Source organism: Mauremys mutica, chromosome 14 (genome assembly GCF_020497125.1).
Source record: "Mauremys mutica isolate MM-2020 ecotype Southern chromosome 14, ASM2049712v1, whole genome shotgun sequence".
NCBI classification, from domain to species: Eukaryota; Metazoa; Chordata; order Testudines; family Geoemydidae; genus Mauremys; species Mauremys mutica.
In genome coordinates, this window is record NC_059085.1 from 13841984 (window position 1) to 13857831 (window position 15848).

The window sequence follows — 15848 nt, forward strand, 5'->3', positions numbered from 1 at the left end:
CACTACATCACTTTATCAATCAATGTGACTACATTGTTTAAGATACCCTTATAATACCATGTTTTTTCAGTAAGAAAGCTTTGTAAAATACAATTGGATTTCACTAACTATATATTGGTGGCTAGTGCAGATATCTGCATCTGGGGAAGTGCCTAAAATGCAGGATTGAAATAAATTAATTATAATCTGGATAGTGCAAAAATTCCTCTGAATTGTAGAAAAACAATAAAGATACAGCTAGATAATCCCTGAATATTCAGATGGTACTTAGGTTGGGGAGATGTTTGAGGAAAAAATGAACACAATAGAGCAATACTGCGAACTGTTGAATGTAGTGTGTAGCAACAGCAATCAGAGGAGAGATGATCTGATAAATTTGGTTACATGAGCAAGTCTAAAGTCACAGAATCATAGAATATCAGGGCTGGAAGGGACCTAAGGAAGTCATCTAGTCCAACCCTCTGCTCAGAGCAGGACCAATCCCCAAGTAAATCATCCCAGCCAGGGCTTTGTCAAGCCGGGCCTTAAAACCTCTAAGGATGGAGATTCCACCACCTCCCTAGGTAACCCATTCCAGCGCTTCACCACCCTCCTAGTGAAATAGTGTTTCCTAATACCCAACCTAGACCTCCCCCACTGCAACTTGAGACCATTGCTCCTTGTTCAGTCATCTGCCTCCACTGGAAACAGCTGAGCTCCATCTTCTTTGGAACTCCCCTTCAGGTAGTTGAAGGCTGTTATCAATTCTCCCCTCACTCTTTTCTCTTCTGTAGACTAAATAACCCCAGCTCCCTCAGCCTCTCCTCGTAAGTCATGTGCCCCAGCCCCCTGATCATTTTCGTTGCCCTCCACTTGACTCTCTCCAATTTGTCCATATCCCTTCTGTAGTGGGGGGACTAAAACTGGACTCAGTATTCCAGGTGTGGCCTCATCAGTGCTGAGTAGAGGGGAATAATCACTTCCCTCAATCTGCCGGCAGTGCTCCTACTACAGCCCGATATGCTGTTGGCCTTCTTGACAACAAGGGCACACTGCTGACTCATATCCAGCTTCTCGTCCACTGTAATCTCCAGGTCCTTTTCTGCAGAACTGCTGCTTAGCCAGCCACAGTTAGCTGGAATACATGTGAGATTAGAAAACTTCCTTTAATTTAACCGGGGGTGGGAGGGAGTGTATTCCCAAAGAGACAGAACTGAATGTTTTCAAATTATTTTAAAGTTGTCAAATAGGGTTGTTATTGAGCTATTTGGGAAATATCCTCAGATTATACAACATTACTTAATGTGGTCCAAATATTATGTGCCTTTATGTTGTAAAGTATTATCTAGAATTGAGCAGTCTGTGAACAGCTAATACTGAAGGAAAATAAAATGGTAACCTCTGCATAATTTAAGTAAAAGAATACGTTGTATATAGCCAGAGGGGCTCAACTCTTTGAAGAACCAATCTTAAATTACTGTTGTACAGGAATGTGAATTTGTGTTCCCCAAGGTGTCTCCTTATTTCTATTTTTCATCACACTAACACCAGTTTTAATTAAAAAATTTTCCCATCAGTCAAATGTTGCCTTATCTGTGGAGCTTACCCTGCTAATTGGTCAGATCTGTTCTAACCTTGTCTCTTTCAACTGTCTTAAAATGTGCAATTGATCTCAAGAGAATTATCAATGTCCATTTTCAGCTTTCCAAATTCCACATTTTAAAGACTATAAAACCTGTGAAATTATCTTGGATGTTGAACTAATCTTCAGGCTACCAAGAAAAGGGCAAAATCATTAACTTACCATTTTTTGCACCTTCTAAAGGAGTTTTGAGGTGAACCAGAACATTATTGTAAAATATAAAATGAGAGGAAATTCTCTGCTGCCTTTGACTTGAATGATAGTTGCAGAACGGAGCCTCAAGAATGAGGGGTAAAACCAGGAAAATGGGAACAGGCCCAGCAGGTCTGACATGTGGTGGAGGGTCTTTCTTCCTGTCCTTGGCAAAAAGAATAGAATGTGTCTTTAGAATTGATGTTCCCCATTCTTGTTCTTTTGTCATAAATTAAGCAATGCATAATAGTAAGACAATATGTTGTGAGTGCCAGTAAACATTGCTTAGTTTAATTTTCCAGGCTCTTAAGCTTATTTTAGCATAGTTTAAATTTAGCATCTATACACTGACATGGACAGTAATTAAAATCTGTGCCTAACAAAGATCATGCATAACTTCATTTTCATCACTTCATTTTCATCTTCCTTTTTTGTCTCCTAGGTCTTCTAACATTTATAAATTGTGCCTATGTTAAATGGGGAACAAGGGTGCAGGATGTATTCACATATGCTAAAGTCATTGCCCTTATTGTCATCATCATAACAGGAATTGTTAAACTATGCCAGGGTAAGTGTATGAAACTAATTAGAGGTTGGTGTGTATCAATAAGGCTGGGGAATAATCAGTTTGGTTTTCATTAGGAATATCCATAGTAGCTGCAAAACAGTATTTTTAATCTGTCATGTTAAATTTATATTTATGTAATACCAGATATCTCTATTAAGCAATAAGGTTCAACATATCCATCCAGATATTAACAACTTGGCCAATGTTGTGAATTAAGATCATACTTGAATTGGCCTAACACACCTAAGCAATTTTACACCCTCTAGTTTGGAATGGTTAGTGGAATGAAAGAGCAAGCAGCAACATGCAGAACTTGCAAAATACAATATGAATAGAGAAATATGATCTCTCCAACATCTAGTAAACAAATCTTACTATCATATTGTTAGGTTCAGTGAACCTCAATCTAAGCTTTTTGTAATCTGGATTTTGGATAAAATGTGCAATTACACAAAACTGTAAAATTGCAATACTTCTCTTCAGAAGTATGCCTTCACAGATATCTGTCTGTGAAGCTGAATGGACTCAAAGCCATTTAAAAGGAGCTATACACTTAGATGGGTGCCTCTGAAGGTGACTGTACTGCATCTATAGAAGGAGTATCAGCCCAGCTTGCTTTGTTCCTGACTTCTCTTCTTTATTGTTCAGCATTAAATAGTTTATTGCTGGTTCTTTTTCTTATTAGTCAGAATATTTTAGTTTAAAGTTGTTTTCCATCAAACTTTTTTTTTTGAGTTTTACTCCTGTGTGTTTTGGAAGCTCTGTGTTGGCTTAAAGTACACAATCCAATTTTAAATTATATGAAAAATGTGTCCTTAGTCCAAATTATACTTTCTGTGTTTAGAGTGAAGTCACTGTTGAGAGACTGTAGCCCTTGTTCTTTCCTTATTCTTGGGCCAGTATGGAACAAAACGTGCCTATATGAGCACTATTGCACAGTGTGTCACTTCTTCAGTTCAAAACACCTCTGTACCATCAGCTGCTCCACTGACCTTAATATGTTTACCACTAACATCCTGGATGCTGCCTACCTTCTTCCCTCCTCCTAACTTGGCTGTTGCTCCATCTTTCTCAGTGTCATCCAAGATACTGAGGAGGAGAGAGATGCAGTGACACATTTAAAGGACTCAAATATTTAGGCTGGTCAACGTTGGCAATGCCTTATAAACTGCTTTTTCCACCCTACACATAGCAACATATTGCTGTAAAGTACAAGGTGTTTAGAACTGTAGCTATATATTTGGGCATTGGCATGAACAAGATAGTAACTTGCCTTCCTGTAGTCAATATTATAAACTGTTTATATTGCTATCGTATTGCCACTGTGCTGACAATGTCAGCACATGTTGGAAAAAAACTCACTCCAAGTTGAAGGGTGACGTAAATGATATTAGTCGCAACAGTATTGATAGCACACAAGACTTAAGTGTACTTGGGAAGATTTTCTCCCAACTATTATTTAATTAGATTTTACGTTCCCTTAATTGCTATCAATTTGCCCTTTTGATACTTAAACTAAATTGGTCTACCTCTTAAAATGCACGTATTCATGTAATGGATAGTAGTCTGGTCCTATGAAGTAACTGTAACTCATCAAATAAATCAGAACTTTAACAAAATTTAGATACAGATATTTATCCATTTGGATAAATGACTGATTTTAGAAATCTGCGTGCATTTTTGAAAGAGAGTAATCCCTGACTCCCCCGCCCCCGCCCTCCAAAAAACAAAACAAAAACCCAACCACCCCAAAAGGCTTAGTTTTGACACACACAAGCGAAGTGGTTCAGAATTTCAGAGATAGTATGACCCATAGAATTGTACCATTTCATTTGTATACATTGGCTTGCGCTAAAAGGATACTGCCAACGCTGTTACAACTATGATTGAACTGTATTTTGAGTTACAAGCCTGTACTTCACTGTCCCTCAGTTCTGTCTCTGCTGTTACTGTGAACAGGTCAGGTATTTATTGCATAATAATAATGCTTTCTGAGTTCTCCATAGAGTAGACTATTTACAAAATTAAGTGCCCTGCTTATTCTCAAGGCTGTAACAGGCAGAATGGAAGGATGGGTCAGTGAGTGATCTTGAGAATGTCAGAATTCCTAGTTCTTGGCTTGTTTTGCAACTTTGTATATCAAACTAAAAAACATTTTTACTTACTGTCATACATACATTATTGTATGTATTTCTCCCCCAACACACAGGACATTCAGGACACTTTCAGAATTCCTTTGAGGGATCTTCTTGGGACCTAGGAGACATTTCTCTTGCACTGTATTCTGCCCTGTTCTCTTACTCAGGATGGGATACCCTTAATTTTGTAACAGAAGAAATCAAAAACCCAGAAAGGTAAAGGCTTCCTTTTTTTTTTTTTTTTTAAAGGAAGGATGTTATTTCATTAAACCTAGACAGTTCTTAAGTCACTAAGGTGGTGACTATTTTTCACTGAAATGTGTTCTGAGCTGACAAGGAATTTGATTATGGTAGAATTACTCTGTATGGACACACAACTCTCACAACTTTATACTGGATCACCAACACAGGATTATTAAGTGTAAGGTTTATTAACGGCTGAAACACTTTAAAAGTAAGGAAGCCTTGATGACTACAGCATACTAGTTGATTAGCAATCGTTACTTTGCAGTTACGTATCATGGATAGTTCTTTACAAATAGACTTCAATATTGCAGTGTAAATGGTGCACACAATGTTTTTATTTGTGCAATTGCCAAGACAGTTTCTAAGTCTCAAAACATAATCCCCACACACAGGTGAATGCTGCAAATGTGCACCTGACAAGTCAGTTAATTGTGTAGCTCAGTCTTTAAACAGAAATGGTTAATGTAAAATTCACATCTGTCTGACAGTTTTTACCTATTACAAGTAACAGCTAAGATTGCTATAGCTGAAAGATGAGAGAGAGAGAGGGGTTTCCTTTTTTCCCCAGCTGGCTTGCTTTATACATTATTAGTCAGTTTGCCCTGTTTGAGCTTTCACACAGCAAAGGAGAGACACATTTTCCTTTAAGAATTGTTGTTGCAAAATGACAATTAGCAACCATCTCTTAACTGACTAGATTTCAGGCTGACAATGTCTCTTTTTAACTGCTTTGGTAGTGAGTGTTGTACACCTACCCATAAGAGATTTAACACTGTGCTTACGTTAGTTGTCTTTCTGCATCTGTTGGCAGAGAACATTTATTTTACAAACTCCCTTTTGAGTGCTATTGCAATATCTTTTCACCTTCCTCTTAAAGATAATATTCTGCTGTGTTAACAGTTAAGTAATTTTTTTCTATTGGATTTCATGTAAAAACAAGCTTTCTGCTAGGAACATTTAATTAAGATGATGAAACCTCCTTTACATCAATTTGTTGTTCATAAGCTCAAGTTTCTAATGCAGCAGGCTTTATTCCTGGCAGTGACTCTCACTCATAAAGCAAGCTTCACATTCTAGTCGCCCATATTATACTAATGCTCAAAAGAATAAGGAGGTGTTTTGATCTCCTGAAATTCCTTTGAGTATGATAGAATTTTTCCATAATCATCCTGTCTTATGCTTGTCCTGTGAAAGTTCTAGTCCACAATTAAATGTGAAAAGGTCCCTGGGCTTTTTATTTCTTGAAGATTAATGCTCTTGAAGACCCATTCCAGTTTTTTCTTTGTTTCATTAGGTGACATGTCTGCATTTCTTCTTCATGCTAAGATCCACAGATCCATTACAACGGGTACTTCAGGCTGCTTGTCCCGGACCAGGGACTCTATAGCCAGCAGCCACGTACTGCCCTGCCTCCTACTCCACCATCTGTTTCCCTGGGCCACTTCCCCGCAGCCCTAGCACCTTCTCTGTCCTTGTATCAGGGCCTCAGTCTGGCAGCCATCAGGTTGGAGCTCCCTCTTGCTCCCCTGACCCTGACCAGCACTGCTCTGTCCGTGCTGCTGTCTCTCTCAACCCTCCTACAGGGCAGCCAGTCCTCCTCCCAAGAGACTGCCTCTATTCTGCTCAGCAGCCCTTCTTATATGGGCCAGCCTGATCCTGATTGGCTGCTCCACTAAGCCTTCTCCCTATTGGCTGGCTCAATAAGCCCTCTTCTAATTGGCTGGGTTCTGGGCAGCCTCCCTAAAGCTGCTTTAACCCTTCTTCTGCCTATGTGGGACAGCCACCCCACTGCACTGGGGTACTAGATTATTACTAAATGTCTATTAGTAATATATATATTTCAGGAATGATCCTTGTGTTCCTTGTTTTCCAAGAATGTAGTGGGATATAATTATATTGGTTAATCTTTGGTGCAATTAAAATTCTTGCTATTGCTGAGAAGAACATAGTTATATTCTACATTTTCTCTCCTTTCTTCTCTGCGGAGCTGGCACTTTCCTTTTGTTCTTGTTTCACATCATTAAATTGTAGCTTAAACTGGTATTTGAAGTAAGTAATTGCTCTCTGGATGGATCTCAGCCACTAACCAGTACGATGCTCAGATCTTTGAACCACGAGTGTTGCATTAGTCACTCTCTAGGAGAACAGTCCCAAGAATCATGGTCTGTTAGTTATCTTTTAAAGAGTTTTTAATTACTTTGTATTGCACTGACATTTTGCCACAGCAATTTGACTTTATGGTAGTGATGACATTGCAATGGTGTTGAATACCTTTTTAATGTCATTAAGTCAGTAATGGAAAAAATCCTTACTCTATGCTAAATTATTTTTTAAACGGTAAATGACTCTTCAAAATATTAAATCCAATAAATGCAAAAGGCTGACTTGGAGTTTATCACTCTCTAAGAATTGATCCAGTTTGCTGGCTTTGCTACCCTGAACGAGTGACAATTTTTTCAAAACTTTGTTTTGTTTTGACAGGAGGTTTTTGAAAGAGGAAGAGCTTGCATTCAGTTTGATTACATTTGATAAATGTTTCTGTTTAGACTAGCTCTAAATAACTTAGATATTTCCATTGACATCTGACATTGACAGATAGGCAAAGTAAGAAAAATGCTACTTAGACCTTATTAGAGTTTCATTTAAGGATATTACTTTGACATGCGATGTTGACAGTTTGTGTTTTAACAGTTATAAAGCATTAACTTTTTGAATCTGTATTTAGTGTTTTTAGTCTAATAGGACAAAAAATTAACCCATAATTTTGCACAACTGTAGATGTGGAAATAGTTTAAAAATGCTTAAAAAATAAATATTGATATCTGTTGAAATGATATATTTAAAAAAAAAACTAGAATTTTCCCAAGCCTATTTGCTGTTTTTTGTCTCATCAGGAATCTGCCACTGGCTATTGCAGTTTCTATGCCCATTGTGACGGTTATCTATATTTTGACCAACATAGCTTACTATACGGTGTTGGATATTCATGCTGTTCTTTCTAGTGATGCTGTGGCAGTGGTAAGTCAAATATATACCATACTGCTGTATTGCCAAAACTTCATATTTTAGGGATAGATTTACTACTTTACATTGTAGGTAAAGTCCCTGGTTTCTCATGTCCTTCCCTGTGCCATTTATATTTCCCCTAAATCTAGAAGGGGAGACCAATTGAATAATTTCTCCTAAATACTTAAATCTAGTCTTAAACACAAATATTGTGAATGAGCATACTGTGTATTGGTTTCTTTTAACTTAATGGCAGTCTTATTTAAAACCAGCACCTAATCCAAGCCACTGGCATATTTTGAAAAGATTCTGACTAGGTGTATGTAAGGAATAATAATAGGAATCATTAATACTTAGCATGTTAGTCATTCTTATGCTATAGTCTTTAATAACTTGAAATGTATTTGAAAAATGTTGTACTGAGTCACTAGTTAATCTGTCTTCAGTGTGAAATAGCTTTATCATCTGTTTGCAAATAGAGATGTTGCAATTTAGCTGTGCTAATATTTGTACTTTTCTCTCTAAGTAAGTTTTATCACTCATTGTTTCCTAGCCCTACTAAAATTACATCAATTCCTACAATTCTCCTGTAAAACAGAAGTACAAAATTGGGGGGAAAAAAAATCTTGAATTTGGAGGATTGGATGCTCGTTTGTGTGTGGTTTTTTTTTAAAGTACCCTAAGTTTTATTCAGTAATTCACCTATTCTCCATAATATAATGTCTTACAGATGATACAATATATCCTCTATATCTGGGATTGGCAAACTTTGGCACGTGGCCCATCACGGAAAGCCGCTGGCGGGCCGGTTTGTTTACCTGCAGCGTCTGCAGGTTTGGCCGATTTGCAGCTCCCCCTGGCCGCAGTTCACCATTCCAGGCCAATGGGGGCTGCAGGAAAAGGTGGCTCGGCCCATGCTGCTTCTCACAGCCCCCATTGGCCTGGAAAATGGTACAGTGTAAAATGGTACAGTGTCTTTTAATTCTGACTTGGAAGTTGGATTCTAATTCTATTTTCACAGTATTTCTTTTGAAAAGAACCCACTAAGTAGTTTCCATTTCTACTCATCTATATTTGATTTAGTGGATCTCGATGCAGTGATTTATTGAATGTAAAAATATCTGCATTTTATATGCAACGGTGATACTCAAGACTGGGCAGGTTAGGGTTTCCTTTCTAATGCATTGCACATTAGGACACACTGTAGACAAAGGAAAGTTTTGATTCTGGGGTAAAAGTTATCCTAACCATGTGCAGTGATTGTATACAGAGCAGCAGTGAAACTGCTGATGTTCATCTCACTCTGCCACTACTTAGGAACATTTTGAACAGTATCCAAGGTAGCCATCGGTGCTGTTCACGGTGGGAGAAGGCCCTGAAAATTGAAGCTGGGAATAGAGTCGCTTTCCCCATTGTCGTCAGTCAGGAGGCTTTGGGGTGAAGGAAAAAAGACCAGTTTCCCTTTTCAGCAGCCAAAGCTGGAATGGGAGGGCTTCAAATCTGACACATACTAGTCAGAGGCTGGATCCAAACATGGCGTCTTGGTGTGGGAATCCACCATACTTGCTCTTCTCAGTAACTGGGAGCTGAAGGAGTGGCTTCAGCAGAGTATAGCTTTAGACCTAATTGATGAAGCATTCCTCCTTTCATATATGATGTCAGCCTCTGGTTACTAGGCTTAGTCCATGTGTTAGTGTCTGGCAAATTTGTCCTTTCTCCCCATCCTAATCCCTGATATAAGATCTTCTTTTTTTTTTTTTAGATTTATAGTTCTGCAGTTTTTCTCAAGGGAGTTTGCCAATCCTAAATACATCTCATTTGTCAAAAGTTGCTTGCAAACTGTCACAGATATGGTTTCAACTCTGGTCTTCCATTTCAGCTTCAATTATGTACTGGAGTCCTTGCTACTGTTCATTTATACATATACAAACTAATTATTACTCTACAGAATGAGCATACCTTTTCAGTGGTGCAGGAACAATTTTTATAGTGGGGGGTGCTGAAGGCGGAAACCATATATTTGGGTTGTTTTTACTACTTCAAGCCAGGTGGTGCAGTGGTTGTGAACTTCTACGTCACCTTTCCCTGCCAGTAAATATCTAATTGTTAGAGTGTTTTTAGTTTCTACCAATTTATTTGGGACTCTGCTGTCTACAGTGTGCACATGTACTAGTCATAACATCTTTCCATTCAGTATATGGCCGGCATCTTATTCCAGGTTCAGGGTCTTATCTGACTTCATAATTCTAAGCATATACTTGGCTTTCTCCTTCATGACACTGTGTCTACAGATCTTCACTCCCACGCAGTGATGGAATCTATTTCAGAGGTACTAAAAAAGCGCCCAACTGCCCCTTGGACGCAGAACCCAGTACTCTCCCTGTATCAGAATCGGTATTGGGTTAGGTAGTATAATATTTTAGTTGTACATATTTATCTAGTAGTATTTTCCTTATTTTTGTTATTTGGACTCTGTCTAATGGTTAGATTCTTTCTGATTTGACAGATGGGGGAAAGAGGTCAGGTTAGGGATATGGCTATGTAGTTATCAGTTATGCCCAATAAGTCCTTTGATCTAACAGGTCTGAATAGATGGATGGTGCTGGATGGCTCTTTGGGTTTGAGCCCAGCTGTAGAAGTTATTGCATCCATTAGAGAGTCTTTGGGTTCTTGCTTGTGAGTAGAGCAGCCAGGTCCTCTAAGAATTTGGGGTGCTGTGTCTGCTTCTAAGAAAAGGAAGCATAGTGGCTGTAAGCATTTCAGCTTGCTGCCTCTTTTGCTAGGTGTGGCCATGGCTCAGATGACAAACATCTGTCCCTCAGTTTTCTTTCATGCTTGGGTAGTTTAGGGATTTCCCCTCCTTCAAGTCAGTATTCCCTTTCAACAATAATTTGCAAAGTAAACAAAACAGTCCTTTGCCCTCTCCTCTTTCGAGGAGCCATATGGCCTTCCCCTTGGATGTGGGAGAGTGAAGATATTCACTTATGCAGAATCTTTGCATCTGGTCCTATGAGTCCAAGGTTGATGGGGCATATAACCAATGTGCTGAGATCCCTGGAATAGACATGCTTTTCTCAGAGCTGCTTTTACCTCATATTAAATGGGAACATGGATCTGGGGGAGGCTCCAGAAGGGAAAGGTGGTGTATGCTAGCAGTTATCCTTTTGGGTTTACAATTTTTGAAGTTCCCTTTCCATTATGATTGCTTTTCTAGGCCTATCATCTGCATTTGGCTATTACTGTTCTTGGGTGTTTAAGCCTGTCACTGCCAGCTTCTCTTGCAGTAGAAAACTGGGAGCCTGATTGACTTTGCCAGCTAGCATCCAGCCCACTTTCTTTGGTTGTGTTGATATCTTCCAAAAAGACCAGTTTGGGAGGAAGGCATCTTCTTCTGCACCTGTTAATTTAAGAACTTATCATTAGAGGCAGTAATGGGTTGCTGCTTTCAGATACAGTGTGCTTATTGTACCAGAAGGACCTACAGCCCTTTTCACCAGGAGAGCAATAACTTCTGCAATATCTATTTGTCATGTGCTGATTGTTGAGATTTGCAGTGCTGCTACCTGAAGTTTTATTCATGCCTTCACAAAGCATATTCTCTCTTGTTTCCCCAATACTGAGTCAGATCAGACTAGGTTGCCTTCAGGAGAGCAGTGTTTTCACTATCATTTCAGTTATTCCTACTCTACCTTCTTGTTGAGGCTTGTCACTGTTTTCTAGTCTAACTGTATCTGCAGAAACAGTGTCATGAAGAAGAGGTTGCTTAGTGACTCAAGTTGTTCTCCAAATGTATTGCCTCTGCAGATTCAGATGACTCTCCTTTCTCTCCTCTACTTTGGAGAGTTAAAGTATGTGCCTGAAGTTAGAGAAAAACTGAGGGACAGTTGAGGACTTACAATGTTGGTTCTAAAATCCATGAACAGAGGCACATGCACATGCCTTCCCAGTGGTGAGCTTCTCTGAAACGAGTTCCTGTCACATGATCTCTCAGTGGAATATATGGAAGTAATACATTTGGAGAACAAAAGCTATTTTGCTAAGGGTATTTTAAAAAAGGTTGCTTATCTGCTTATGAATCTTGTACTTTTCTGACTTAAAACCTGATTGGAATTTCTTTGGTATGCAACATTGATTGTTGGATATAGGTATATTGAAAGAGTTCACTCAATTTGAGTTATGGATCTTTTTACTGGTTCGTACTAGTTAATTGGTAGGTCCCTCATCTCTTCTCATTTTCAGCACTGAAATCACTAGCACACCTTTGGGGCTGTGTAAATAGAAATATTGCTGTTACTTTAGCCCTTGAAGACTCCATTTATACTTGCAAACTTTCGAGAGGTTAATGCACTGCCTGTGCAGCTTCACCAGTGTAAACAGTCATGGAAACTATAGTATAGATGGGGCTCAAGCATCTTTACCACAGTCCTCAAACCTAGTCCCTGTCTGTTACAGCTTCCACTGAAGCTGCACTGGTGGTGCTTTATAGCTACAAAGCGTATGAGTGTAGACACACACAACAGGAGGTGTGAGATCAAGGGGTTGAGTCAGAATTGGGGAGAAGGATTGGCATGTTAGTATAATTTTAAGGGAACACATTTTGTCCTTGCCTATTCTGCAGAATTTGTACCCGTTTCCAGCATTGTTGCAGCTCCTACACTAGGGTTAAGAGCAGTGTAAGTTCTAGTGTAGATTAAGCACAAGCATTTTCACCACTATCTTGAATTTCTGATCTGAGTAGCTGCACTGTTGGAAAATGGGTATGCAATTTTTTTAGTGTAGATCTGACCAAAGAGGCTGGCGTATATCCAGAAGAGCATATCCATGCAGTGGACTATATGCCATGCATGATTTCGGTTATTTAAGATCTAATCGAGTGGTTGAAAGATGAAGAAAAGATTCCACCCTGTACCTTGCACTGCAGCAGCACCTTCTGTCCCTGGGAAAAGGGAGGAGATATTTTTCCATCTCAGATATTTAAGGGGAGCAATATGGGTTGCAGTGGGGACCAGCCAGCAGGATTATCACTGAAAGCAGAGTGGAAAGACACTTTTAAAAACATGACAAACTGATTTCTATTGCACCACCAGAAATTAGAGTACCCCGTTACATTTCCAGTTGATGTAGTCACTACTTTAGTGCAGGTCACTTGAATTTATTTGATCAAATTGAACAGATCTCACCCAGTGTTTTTGTTTAGACAAACAAGCTTTCTGTGAGTGGCACAGAATTTTATGCACTCAGCAGTTTTGTTTTGTTCGGGTCTTCTGCAGGTGCAGCTTTCCTACTTGCAAATGAGGTTACCATGAGTCAGTTTCCTTATTTCCTTTAGGAAACAGTTCTCAAAGGTCAGGAAGCTTAAAGGGGGGAAAATGTTCTACGTTCTCACGCCAGATCTTTCTGTTCCCTGCCTCTGCCCTCCAGTGCACAGACCTAGGCTGGCAGGGGAATCCAAAACAAAATGCTATACTGCACACACTTTTCTCTCTCTGGGGAGAGGATGAGCAAGAACAAACCCATAGGGGAGATGTTAGTTACTTAATGTATTACTGGAAGGTGCTCAGATACAACAGTGCTGAGAGCAATATAAGAACCTGTATAAATGGACCCTAGAAGAGGTCACTCATGTGTGAGACAAACCTGAAATGAGCTACACAAACTGGCACTGCAGAAGTTTTCAGTCTTATGCAGAATATCATCTTTGGTCTTTAGTTTTGCATGAGTTCTGAATTCAGGAAAGGCTTACATCTATTTCCGATTATCCTTTTAGGACAGTGGTGTTTTGGAACTGTTAGTGTTGCATCATGATTCGTTGCACTGTCAATGTCTGGTGATCTTTGCCATCTTGTTACAATGCAAACTGAATGTTGTGAAGACAAAGTCCTTGTGTGGACAGTCCTAAAATAAATGTAGGACTATCTTATCTTCCTGCAACCATCGCTTACTGAACATGGGACAGATCCTAAAACAAGGAAGTACCTTGTGAATTTTGTTTTGTGGCAAAATTTTATTGGGGGAGTTCTCTCTCTGCTTCCAGTCAGACTTCTTCAAATAGAACTGTTTGTACAGAACTGTTATTTCAGCATTTCAGGGGGCAAAGTAGTAGTCTTGCAAATCCTGTTCAGATGTTGAGTCCAGCTGTTAAAGTCAAGAAGCCAAACTAACTTTCTCGCTGCAGGAAAAATAAATTTAGTAAATTGGGCTTTTGTGTTGTTTAACAAAGTAGATTTTTTGAGTGTTTAATTTTGTGATCATTCTTCTAGGATTAATTTGTCATAACACTTCAGTCAGAAAAAAATGCTAGCAATTCAGCTGTAAAATGCACAGCTAGAAGCTCCTGGCTTCTGTTCTTTCATTAAGGTGGTCTTAAAACAAAATTCAGAATTAAGGTTGCTAGTGAGGGGAACAAATACAGGTGTGTCTATATACAGTATGATAGTTGGGAGGGAGGCATTGTCCATAACGGAAATGATTTATAATCCATTTATTTCTTTTACTGTTTTCTGGCTATAGAAACAGTTCTAGTTCAGGACTTGTCAGATCATAATGAGGATGATGATTTAATCTTAATGCTTCTTGCTCTTCAGACTTTCTCAGAAGAAACCCTGAGATTTATGCAATGGACCATCCCCATAATGTTGGCTTTCTCCTGTTATGGCGGACTAAATGCTTCTGTAATAGCTGTCTCCAGGTAGGCCCTTCTGTCACCCTCTGCATATTCCTTCAAATGCTCCATTCTTTCCCTACAAATATGTTTTTTTCATGTGGCCGGTTTTGTTGCACCTCCATAAAATTTTACTGCCATGAGTAACTGTGTAGGGATCTTTTTATCATTTGTCAAAGGAAAATATAGCACAACCTTGAAGATATCAGCTGGTGTACAGAATAATTTATGACAAAAGTTGTAAGAAATTGAGTCCTCCTGTGGAAGTGAAAGATGATTTTATAAATATGAATTTATGAACTAAAAAGTGCATTTTGTCTTGGAAGTAACAAAGAAACCAGGCAGACTTATCCACTGCAACTATGGAATCAGAAAACACATTTGATAGGTGCTCTTCATCTATGCTTTGTCTGTTGAATTTGCACCACTGGAAATAAAAATTTAACCAGAAAGTTCAGGTGACTGAGAAACTTGAACTTAATTTGGCTGAAATATCTTGTGGAAGATATGCTTAGCAGAGCAAACTGAACTTCTTAAGAGTTCTTAAATTATAACACAACGGTTCCCTCCCACTTAAAGTGAACACCAGACCTCTCAGTTTCTCCCTTCTAAGAACATCATAACTTTTCCCACCCTTGAATACAGTGCTATAAAGTGTTTCTTAGGGGGATAATATATTGAAGAGTAGCATCTTCACCAGATTACTCTCTACTTCTTTCTGAGACTGAGCAAGTGAGGTTTTACAGAAAATAATTGACTGCCTGGTTTTATGAGCCAGATTATTCATTGTACTGTTTCATTTTATGAGCCTCAAAACCTTATCTAGAATATGTTGAATCTATTTTATCTCATCTTTTAAGATACACTTTCTGGCACAGTGATACTATATTACCTTTGCCTGAGCTTTTTCCAGACTTGAGTATGTAAAACCTGTCACACGTTAAATGTGATTTCTGTCTGTTCAGCTGTATGAAACATTGTTAATTCCTTCTTACAAGAATAGAATTTGACTTTCCAGATAGAACCAATGGTCCACCTAATTCAGTATCCTGTCTCCTATACTGGCCAGTACTAGATGCTTCAGTAGAAGATGGAAAATCCATAATGGTCAGACAACCTACCTATTGGGTGGGAGGGAAAGGGGATTTCTTCCTAACTGCAGTTGGTTAACTTACATCCTAATGTATACAAAAAATAAAATAAAATATAATGGAGATATACCTATCTCCTAGAACTGGAAGGGACCCTGAAGGGTCATCAAGTCCAGCCCCCTGCCTTCAGTAGCAGGACCAAGTACTGATTTTGCCCCAGATCCCTAAGTGGCCCCCTCAAGGATTGAACTCACAAGCTTGGGTTTAGCAGGCCAATACTCAAACCACTGAGCTATCTCTCCCCGATGAAGTTACATAGTTTATA

General features: G+C 38.9%; 1 protein-coding gene across 2 annotated transcripts in view; it reads left to right on the top strand.

Annotated features, from left to right (window-relative positions):
• The window catches only part of SLC7A6 (solute carrier family 7 member 6), a 46851-nt gene that overhangs the window by 18733 nt on the left and 12270 nt on the right, over positions 1–15848 (top strand). For both annotated transcript variants that reach the window (XM_044987761.1, XM_044987762.1), the window contains 3 exons: positions 2256–2381; positions 4591–4735; positions 7660–7783. In XM_044987761.1, the coding sequence (XP_044843696.1) occupies positions 2256–2381; positions 4591–4735; positions 7660–7783 (395 nt within the window). The remainder of the gene's footprint in view (positions 1–2255; positions 2382–4590; positions 4736–7659; positions 7784–15848) is intronic.